The sequence below is a fragment of the Terrapene carolina genome, unplaced genomic scaffold (genome assembly GCF_002925995.2).
Source record: "Terrapene carolina triunguis isolate 2854851 unplaced genomic scaffold, T_m_triunguis-2.0 Scaffold191, whole genome shotgun sequence".
Taxonomy (NCBI): Eukaryota; Metazoa; Chordata; order Testudines; family Emydidae; genus Terrapene; species Terrapene triunguis.
In genome coordinates this window covers 2,509,357-2,520,522 of record NW_020664542.1, presented here as the reverse complement: position 1 = coordinate 2,520,522, position 11,166 = coordinate 2,509,357, and the positions used below count along the sequence as shown (strand labels likewise).

General features: G+C 50.4%; 1 protein-coding gene across 1 annotated transcript; it reads left to right on the top strand.

Moving 5' to 3' along the window:
- The first annotated feature begins 2,306 nt into the window (after nt 1-2,306).
- On the top strand, nt 2,307-3,401 carry GPR25 (G protein-coupled receptor 25). The gene has a single exon (XM_024220160.2). The coding sequence runs from the start codon at nt 2,307-2,309 to the stop codon at nt 3,399-3,401; it is 1,095 nt and encodes a 364-aa protein (XP_024075928.2).
- The last annotated feature ends 7,765 nt before the right edge of the window (nt 3,402-11,166 follow it).

Genomic DNA, 11,166 nt, shown 5'->3' with positions numbered 1-11,166 from the left:
AGCATGAGATCCATCCAGCCTCCTACAAATGCTCAGCTTTGGATTCAATGCTGGGCTGAATTTTTGCAATTTGGGCTAATTTCCATTTGAAAAATAAACTAATATCAAAGGCTCACTGCCTGGAATGGGCCTATTCACATGCTTAAAGTTATGCATGTGATTTAGTATCTTCCAGAATGGGGGTCATAATGAAGAACCTTTGGGTATGTGCAGCTCTCCTTATCAGTTGATAGTCTGTTTTCCCTCTTCTCATGATCTGATCAACTCTGATTACACTTAAATCAAATAAAATCCACCACGAAACAAGAACTCTCCAGGGAAGGGGTGGGGGCAAGTGAATGTTGTTTCTCACATTGCATCAAGTCTAGCTCTGCAAACAGATCAATACACCTATGTCAATGCAAAACCGGTTGAGACTGTTACCTTATTTGGAACTGCCGGCCATGAGCTCCACCGAGAAAATGCCACCTGAAATGAGTTGCATTTGCAGTTCTAACCACATCTGTCTCACTCATCTCCTTTCTGAGAGTGCCTCATTTATGCTCGCAAACAGATTTAATCAGTGCTGAGGATTTCTCTAACACCAGCCCCCTTTGGATAGTGAGGCCCCACTATTCCAATTCAGTGAGCTCCCCAAAAGCAGGAGTCAGACCCAACAATCACGGGACTGGCTGAAAAATCCATGAGATTTGATCAAAAGAAGAGACTGTTGGTTTTTAGAACTGTCTCCTGCTTTAAAGCAAACAACTTTACAAGGAAACTCCTGCTCTCCACTGGTTACTGTAGCTCTGTATTGGTGTACGGAAGGGAAGAACCAGGCATAACAATAATAATGATTACCGGGGCTAGAGAATTTCTACAATTCTGGCTAATCTAGAACACTGCAAAATGTCTGAGAACAAGGTTAGGCTCAGACAATGTCATTTACAGGGTTCTGGGAAGACTCATGTTTAAACATGATCCCAGTTAATTTTTCTACTCTTGATAGCAGCAGCACATGGAGGAGGGAGCCGCTCTAGGCTGAGCGGTAAATCACGTGCACTGCGGACACTGGAACCAACCCTAAAAAGCTGGAGAAACCATGCCAAGATGCTGCCTTGCTTTGTCGCTTTAGATTCTTGATGGGGATGCTAGCTAGGAAGCATCCTCACTTCCTAAGGTATCGCTTTTAGTGTGGAATATTTAGGGTGCGAATGTTGCTTTAAAATCCCGTTCACCGGCTGCTTTTATTTATATAGCATCACAAGAGCACTTCACGCACAGGTAAGGAGATAGGATACCTGCCCCAAGGCTTACAATAAATGGATCAAGGCTAAGGGATAGGTACAGCCAAAGCCAGAGGAATTAACAGGGCTACTTAAAGGGGACCTGCAAAACATATTGGGCTTGTGCCCTTTTTTTTTTGCTTCAAATTTTTTTTGGTATTTTCTAATTATTTTTAAGCATATCTGCTTTAAAAATACCGAAAAGAAATTCTGTCATTATCTGTTTTGTTTTTTCTGTAAGGCTCTTTGATGGCTGGGGTACTGACAGGAATGTGAACGCAGATGCCATATAAGTGAAACTTGATTAAATGTGTGAACTAAAACACACTGGAGTTAATGAGAGTCTTTCCTTTGTTAAAGTTTCAACTCCACCACCCCTTCAGTTAAGATCCAAGGAAAGTCACAAGTCAAGGCAGACCCTCCACGCAGTGCTCCAGCTAAAAGCAGGGAGCACCGGACATAATATTCTTGAGCTCTGCAAAGTAAAAATCAAGGTGGGAAAAGTAACCTTTCAGGCTATCTCCCTCGGCCCCCACTGGTGCTGTTCATTCCATTTTGTACCATTTTGCAAGATTTGTAAGTGCTGGAGGAAAGAACTGGGCCTTGAAGAGTTTTGTGTTTGCAGGGTGTTTTCAGAAGAGCATTGAGGGCATTTTGAACTTCTGGCCTTTATTTGCTTGTAAATTCTAACCCTCCCTGTCCCCCACTATCCACACGGGCCCTCTGTCATGCACTCTTCATTTTTTCTATTTTTCTTTATTTTTTTGTTTCCAAAATTAAATCTAACTCGTCTCATCCCCGAGTTGTTCACACCCACTGATACACCCTCCGCCCTGCCGTTCTTGCCCTCACGGCAAGAGGAAGTGCATAATATTGCCTTAAGATTTCAGAACAACAAAAAAACCACTCTGAGATTTAAACACCACCCAGTCAGCTACGCAGTTAGCGTGCTTCCTCCAGCCCTGTGCAGGTGCCTGAAGAACGCTCTCCAGCAACTCTCGCATTGCACGGGAGCTGCTCAGTGGGGAAGACAGCTGTAAAATGACAACTGAAGCCTGGACTGTCAGTTATGAAGCATCTTCTGCTGTCTACTGGGATTATAATCCCCTCCAAGATACCTGCCCACCACAGGACCTACCCTACGCTTGTGTCTACATTCCCATCCTCTACTTCATCACTTTCTTCATTGGCTTCATTGGCAATCTCTTGGTGATTGTGCTGATGGCCAAGAAGAGAGGCAGCAAGAGGCTGGTGGATACCTTTGTCCTGAATCTGGCTGTCGCCGACCTGGTCTTTGTCCTCACCTTGCCTCTCTGGGCAGTGTCAGCAGCTCATGGTAACAAGTGGTACTTTGGTGAAGGCCTGTGTAAGTTCAGCAGCTTTATCATCTCTGTGAACCGCAGCTCCAGCATCCTGTTTCTAATGGGCATGAGCGTGGAGCGTTACCTGGTGGTCATGAAGCGTGTGGACTCCAAGTCTACTGGGACCAAGAACTGTCTGATCATTGCCTGTGGTTGCATCTGGGCTGTCTCTCTCCTCCTAGGCATTCCTTCTCTGATGTATCGGAAGCTCAGCCTCTCAGAGGATACCACTGGTGAATTGTGCGAGGATGAGGACTCTGTCGCCTTCCAGGTGCTCAGCCTGGCTTTGCTCATCTTGACCTTTCTCCTGCCCATGGGAGTGATCTTATTCTGCTATTGCTCCATCTCCTTCAAGCTGCTGAACCACATCAGGCTGGGAAAGGGGACGAAGAACTCCCTCCAGATCATCTTCACAATCATTGGTGCCTTCATCTGCTGCTGGCTGCCCTTCAATGCCTTTAAAGCATTCCTCTTCTTCTCCTCCATGTTCCAGGGAGCAGATCTGTCTTGCTGGGCATTAATGGCTCTCAGGAGGGGCCTGACCATCAGTGCTTGCTTGGCCTTCATGAACAGCTGCGTAAATCCCATCATCTATGCCTTGATGGATCGCCATTTCCGACGCCAGGTGCTGCCACAACGGCTCCGGGTCTGTGGTGCTTTCCAGGAGACAAGGCAAACCTCGGGCTTGTCCTTCTCATCCACTACTGAGTCCAGCCTCATGTTCGCCAGCCGGAACAAGCCATCATCGCCTGCGTCCATTCGGCCAGAGATGTAAGAGGGGACGGGTAGGTTTACAAGCTTTTACCCTGTGGGGTGAGGCAGGCTAGATAGTCGCTGTTGCTGCTTCTTGTGTAGGTAAAACACACTGGTTATTCGGACAGGTTTCAGGTTAATTTTGACAAGGGTTTTTCTTTCTTGACAGATCTCCCTCTAAAAGCATTGCTAAGCTACCCCCCAGGTCTATGTAGAGCTGTAACACCCGTCTGTCTCACCTGGGTGTCAGCAGAACGTCAGTGGATCCACTTCTCTCCTGCCGTAACGCCACTGATGTCCAGGGAGCTGCAGCAGCAGTTTCACCCAGTATTCTTAGAAGTTATAACACAGGTTTTGAAAAGGAAGAGGCTAAAGATTTTCAAAGCTGACTAGGGGATTTAGTCACACCGCTCCCATTGAAATGAAAATCTCACCTAACAGCTGCTCTCTCCTTCCCCAGCACCCTTGGGAGAAGAGGGATTCTCCACTGGCCTTGCCTTCCCCTGCTAAGGAAATCAGGCACATCCAGTGCTTTTCCCAGGGGCATTCACACGCATCCCAGAAATGCAGTGAGGGAGAAACCAGCCTGAATGCAGCCTTTCAGCCAGCAGAAGCATCAGGGTTACTTAGGCCTGGTCTATAGAGCCACCCAGCTACACTGCTCAGGGATGTGAAAAATCCACCCCCCTGAGCAACGTAGTGAAGCCGACATAACCCCCGGGTACAGACAGCGCTAGGTCAATGGAAGAATTTGTCCATCAACCAGTCACCATCTCTTGGGGAGGTGGATTGGCAACAGCGATGGAAGAATTCCTCCTGCCGGCGTAGGTAGTATCCACACTGAAGGGCTGCAGCAGCACAGCTGTGCCACTGAAGCGTTTCACATGTAGACAAGCCCTTAGGTTTGCTCAAGCGATGAGAGCACACGCTCCCCAGGAGCTAGTAGCAGGGGGAGGGGAGGCAGCGGCAGCACAGGGCAGGATGTGGCACTCCAAGTAGGTTTGCTTGAGCAACAAATAGAGAATTCTGGAGAGGGTAGAGGCCAAACTCTGGTCTCAGTTACAAAGCCAGAGAACCAATTCTGCCAGTCTTACTCACAGGAGCAATCCCTGCTCATGTGAGTAGCCCCACTGATTTCTATGGCCCACATCCTCAAGGGTATGTCATAGCCTAACTTCACTGGGAGCTAGACCCCACATACCTTTGGGGATCTGGGTCCAGAGAAGAGCAACAAGAATGATTAAAGGTCTTGAGAACATGACCTATGAAGGAAGGCTGAAAGAATTGGGTTTGTTTAGTTTGGAAAAGAGAAGACTGAGAGGGGACATGATAGCAGTTTTCAGGTATCTAAAAGGGTGTCACAAGGAGGAGGGAGAAAACTTGTTCACCTTAGCCTCTGAGGATAGAACAAGAAGCAATGGGCTTAAACTGCAGCAAGGGAGGTCTAGGTTGGACATTAGGAAAAAGTTCCTAACTGTCAGGGTGGTTAAACACTGGAATAAATTGCCTAGGGAGGTTGTGGAATCTCCATCTCTGGAGATATTTAAGAGTAGGTTAGATAAATGTCTATCAGGGATGGTCTAGACAGTATTTGGTCCTGCCATGCGGGCAGGGGACTGGACTCGATGACCTCTCGAGGTCCCTTCCAGTCCTAGAATCTATGAATCTATGAATCTATGAATCTGGCCCTATGTGCTTATTTGCGTGATCAAGGCCTGGCAGGTTTGGGCTCCGATGTCTGTGGCTTTCTACCAGGGAAACCAAGGCTGGAATCAGACCTGAGATGTACATTGTAAAACCGAATGCCTTAAATGTGTATCACCACCCTCTGAATTTATCTCTCAGAGTTATTGCAAATTCAATAAACCGTGGCTGCTTGCTCCTGTTATAGACATACAGTAACAACGAAGGCAGAATTACTGAAGTTGTAACCATGTGACAGATCCATGTAGCGCTCTCTCTCTGTTAAGCAGTTGTATAATAAAGATGCTTTATTAAACTTAACACAACTAAAAATAGATCTGGTAGCAAGAATCTGTATGTTTAATTAAAAGACAAATTCACAATTAAAACAGCTCTGTTCTTATTAAATAGTTGTGTAATAAATATGCTTTAATACTGACTTGTTTTTCCGAGTTATTTTACTGAATCTAAGGAAGTCGATCTGGTATCTAAAATCAGCATGTTTCGAGATAGACTTATTCAGTAGTGCTGCCACTGTCCATTTACCAGTTAGCCCATGAGGATTTTTTGGGTTACAAAACATTTTTTTGTACTATATTTCCCTGACTTCTGCTCTATACCACAACCTCCCCACAACTTCTAAAAGCCCCAGCACAATAAACCAATCGTCTTACTAATTAAATAGCAGTTAATTACTGAAACCTTGTTTGAGGTTTCCAGCTACCAGAGATGTCTGCGGCACTCTTGTTCAGTCCCGGTAAGTGTGTTTTTACTAATCAGCTGCCATTTCACTCACACACGATAACCTAATTAAATCCCACTGGACCCCTGTGTCTGGGCATGTGTCAGAACACAGCCCAATGTTATTAGCCTTGCAGTGGGTTCTTCTCCCTGGGGAGGACACTTGTCATACTGAAGGGAAGTAGCTTAGACAGCAGTAAGAATGTCTAAGGATCTGGCTACTCTGCAGTCTGGGGATGTGATTGGAGCATGTGTAGACATACCATCCAAGCTAGCTCACGTAATAATAGCAGTGAAGCCAGGGCATCATGGGCCTCCTGTACCTTGTCCAGCCTCCCGCATCCCATGCTGCCAAGGCGTCACAGCAGTCTGCTGGTCAGAGTGCAAACATGCCCTAAGACCCCCGCGCTCTGTTTGAAATAACAGAGCTCCCAGAGGAGTTGCCATAGTGGATCTTCATTTTCTCTCTGATGCAAAGCCCACTGAAGCCCAGGGAAAACCTGCAAGGCTCACCCCCTCAGATTGGCTCAGACTGGGAGAGGGCTTTATGGCTTCCCCCCTCCTGCCTGGCTGGGGTGGATGCCTGCTCCCCACACTCACTGGCAGGCTGGCTGGCAGTGCAGAAGCTCAGATTTTTCTCCGAAACTTTGTTCTTAGACTGAGATCCACCATAAAGGAGCAAAAAGTGGGTCCTCCCCACTCCCTTTTTCATTTGCTTTTCCAGCGTTGATGCGCCAGTAAAGCGGTTATTGTTTCAGCATGTTCAGTGCCTTGCTGGTGTTGATAGCTATGTTCTCAGTAAGAAAGTTTGCTGCCTCCTCAGATTGCCCTTGATAGACCCCTAGGCTTTAAGGCCAGAAGGGATTGCTATGATCATCTAGTCTGTCCTCCCGCAGAACGCAAGCCAGAGAATTCATAAACCCCAGGGAACTGGCTGAACTCAAAGGGCTAACGTGCCCTGCGGTATCCAGGGAAGGCATGACCTGGTCATGGAGCACAGAAGTAACAGAACCAGGAGTCTCAGTTCAGGGCAATTGCACCTGTATTTCCCCCTCATCGTCCAACAAGGGCATCCGCTCTCAGGCTTCTAGATCCCAGCCATCACCCCTCTTGGGCAAAGACCCACGTCTCTCTCCCTCCTGACTGGGGTCTTTCCAGCTGCACAGCTCCCTGCCTGCACTGGGAGTGCCCCAGCTCGGCAGACTGCCTGAGCACGCTGCTTTGCCTTCCTTCCTCAGAGGCTCTGCACAGTGCAGTTGCCACAGTTAAGTTAGCACACAGCCCTTTCTAAGCAAGCACAGGTATTCGTAAGGTGAAAGCAATACAGAGAAAGCAATACAAGAATCTACACGCCTGCTGATAAGCTTACCAGAGCTCACCCCAACTCCAGCGCAGGTCCTTCAAACCCCACCAAGAGGGTTTCCCTGTGTTCACAAGTTCATAACAGCTATTAGCTCAGACCAAGCACCCCATGGATCTGAGCCCCTCCTAAACTCAGCTTGAGCCTTTGATCTCGGGGCCCTGGGAACTGGTAATCAGCAGCCAATGAGCTCCAATGCAGCTTGGGTCTGGTGGGGAGAAGTTACCGTCCCCTCCTCCCAAGTACTTCCTAGGAAACCCACTCAGCTAAGAGCTCAGTCTTGTCTGGCACTTTGGTTAAAAGAGTCCTTCAGCGCTCATAACACTTCCCGGGGTTTGCATTAGCCCTATCTCCCCCTAGAGTCGTTCCCCACACACCACACCACAATAACTGACATATTAACATTTTAATGCAATGACCTCCTAAAATACTGAAACTAAACTCAGTTGGCTTTGTCCAGAAACGTGCCCTCTCCGGCCCAGCAGGTTTGAACATGCTCACTGAACTGCACTATGGCCCTGCGATTGATCGCACGGTCCCAATAGGAGAGCCCTAAACATGGGGTGGAGAACCAGGGCAATAGCTGCATGATTTTGTAATGAATAATATACGTGCCTCAGTTTACCTGCTCAATATTACTCTGTCTGACTGCGTGGCGTTGAATGCAAAGGGGTTGTTAGGAAAAAAATCAAGCAGGAAACAGTACAATGGTCAGTGCTAAGATAGCTCAGGCTAAACAACTTCAGGAGGACAATGGCTGGACCATGAGTGAGTGCAGATGCTCTCCTGAGGTGCTGGCCTAACATGACCCAGTTGTTTGGCCCAGGCTAGAGACCCATTGGACAATGGCTGCCTAGAGAGGACGGGGCCGTGGGGTGCGTGTTAGACAGATCCGGAGCTAGGCTGTGTGTGCAGCAGGGCTGTGGCTGAAGGCAGAGGCCCTGCGGGATGCAGCTGAGGCAGCTGGGCTCGTCCATCCTTTGGGAGAGGCGAGGAGCTGGCGTGTGGCCCCATCATGGTGTTAACCCTTTGCACTGCTCATTGTGTACCTTTGGGCGGATGGACTGTACAGCTGTTTGGAAGGAGCTGTTGTGAGTCCCTGTAACCAGCTGCTGGCCATGGCTCCCAGGGAGAAGGGTCAGGCCCATGGTGCTAGCAGCTGGAAATGGGTCTGTGGCCCTGGGATCCAGTCTAAGTAGAGGAGAGCTGCAGGTTCCACGTGGGGAGAGGTGCAGCTAGCGGAGAGCTGCCGGGGTGGAGGGCACCACTCGCCCCGTCACCCGGCAGCACGGTGGGTGGGCATGGAGGGTGCTGTCTAGGTAGCCAGTCTAAAGGGAGGCCACCCAGGGAGGCACGCAGGTCACTTGGAAGAAGTCCCCAGACAGCCCGGGGGACAGAGCACATGGGCAGCATCTTTTCTGCCACAAGGTACAAATCCATCCCTTGCCATCTCCCTTCTGCTCCTTGTTGTCCCCCCTCCATCACTGGCACCTTCTGGGGACTCTGCTCTCCCCCAGATCCACTCTCCCTAGGAAGTTCAATAATTGTCCCTCCTCCTGGGTCTCGTCTCCATTCCTCCCCCTCGCACAGGTTCCCTTCCCTGTCCTTCCCCTCCCTCCCTCCTTCTGTCACTCGCTCGCCTCCCCTCTGCCACCCACCGCACCCCAGGGTCTTATTCTGGCTGCTGGGACTCAGGAGTGTGTCTGGCTCAGTGAAACGTCTCACTGGCAGGCGTGAGAGTAGAGTCGGGCCCAGGATCTGCTCTCTCAGGTTTCCCCTCTCCCTTGGGAGGACTCTCTCCTCCGCTCTTTCCCATAAAGGGTCCCTCTACCCCGCATCCCCCAGGTGCAGTCCCTGAGTCTCTCACCGTGTGTAAGTCGTCTCACTTTCCAGCTCAAGCTTAGGGTGTCTCTCCACCCCCTGGAAATTCTCCCTACTCGCCTACCCCATCTCAGCCTTTTCCTGTCCAGTCCCACTGCGCCCAGCACCCCCCCAGTCCGAACCCTGCTTCCCACCCATCTCCCAGCCTCTGACCCATTCTGCTTCCACTCCCCTTTAGCAACCGGTGCCACCAGCACCAGGCAGCCTCCCTGCTGTCCCTGCTGCATCCTATACTGCTCCTGCTCCCAGACCTGGTGCCCTGCCTGCTGCCAAGCCCCTTGAGATGCTCCCAGTATTGCCAGCTGCTATGGGTCCAACACTGAGTCTCTCACCCTGCGGAGAAGAGCCAGCTGGGCCCAGCGATCATGCATGCAGTGAATGCCAGGCCCCTGTGCTCCATTTGGCTCTGATGTCTGCTCTGCCCTGGCCTGTGCGGCAGCTGCTGTGTGAGTCCTTGGGGTGAAAATCCTGCCTCCAAGCACACAGACATGCCGGGTGCTGGCTGACCGGGATGGGGCTCCACTTACCCTCTGCTGACCCCTGGGCATGAGGGGACCAGTCTGTTCCTCTCCAGCCCCCGCCCCATCTACCCTGCCCATCCTGAGTATGGGATCCCATCCTGAGTATGGGATCCCATCCTGCCCCATCTCCCTCCTGCCTCAGCCATGTTATCCTGACCCCAGTCCCTCTGCCTATCCCCATCACCTTCCTTGTCTCCCTTCCCCCACGGTAGCCCATCCTCCCGTTACCATGGAGTCCCTGCTCCCTCATAGCCCCCTTACCCCCAGGGTCGTTCCCTGCCCCACATAACCTGTCCCCTCACTGCCTGTCTGGGAGCCATGGGGCTACATGGGCAGTGTTTCAGCCCGGCCTCTGGCTTGTGAGAGCAATGGGCTATGGTGGCCAGTGTTAGCGAGGGGGCTGGAGCATGGGGCAGCTTGAATCACAGTAATATCGCACTGGGTGACACCTCTGTCTCCATTCCCGCCCCTGCTACCAGCTCCTACCCTCGGCACCCTCCCTGCCCCAGCCCGGGTCCTGGCTGGGAGCCCCACACAGGGCTCAGGGTCCTCTCGTGCCCTGGCCAGCCCAGCCCAAGACCAGCGGTGGGGTAGGGGGGCAGCAGCCAGCAGGGGAAGAGGTGGCTGCAGGGAAGGGCAGATGCCTCACAAAGCCCCCTGCTGGACACAGGCAGAACTGCAAGATTGGCAGATGACCCTGATCACTGAACACTGCCTCTCAGTGCAAATGCTTTCCCTCTGCTGCCCTTGCTCACATTGGTGTGACTCCCCGGGGAACAGTCCAGACCACTGGGGGCTGTGTCACCCCTGTCCCGTAGCCTGGGGTGCCTTGCAATGCCTTGCTGTAGTAGCTCCCATCTGGGCTGCTCAAAAACAGGCTGCCAGGATGCAAGCCACACCCTGAACATCTGTGTGTAACTGCAGCCTGCCAGCCATATTTGGGTTACACTCTGGCTCTCAACAGCCTTGGTTACACTGCAGGGTGACCCCAACACCCCCCCAGTCCTGGATCTTCCCTCAGAAGAGTACATCCTGTACAGCTCAGCCCTCTCCTGGACAGTACAAATATAGTAAGTCTGTTATTCCTTTAAGGGAATAACATGCCAGCTCATTACCATCGATAGTTACCCAGACACTTTAGTTTAAACACACTGGATTAGATCAAACAGTAAAAGAAGTGTATTAACTACAAAGAGATTTTAAGTGAGTAAAAGTAATGAGACATAAAAGTCAGAAATGGTTAAAAAAAATAAAGATAAAACACTTACTAGTATCTACTTAAGAAACTAGCTTAGTTGCAAAGCAAATATTCTCACCACATGCTCCAGCAGATTATTGCCCAAACTCTGAGACCCAGACCCCTCCCCCAGAGGCCAACGACTGTTTCCCTTTGTCTTCTGAGGTGTGGAGAATGAGGTGGGCAGGGGGAGAGAGAGGGGTTCCTTGGGGTGTTTGTCCCTCCTTTTTATAGTGTCAATCCCTCTCCTGAAAAACATTTCCAGCTGAGTATCAGAGGGGTAGCCGTGTTAGTCTGGATCTGTAAAAAGCAACAGAGAGTCCTGTGGCACCTTTAAGACTAACAGATGTATTGGAGCATAAGC

What these genes read in the sequence shown, in the direction of transcription:
- GPR25 (XM_024220160.2), top strand. Translation starts at nt 2,307, where the DNA reads ATGACAACTGAAGCCTGGACTGTCAGTTATGAAGCATCTTCTGCTGTC.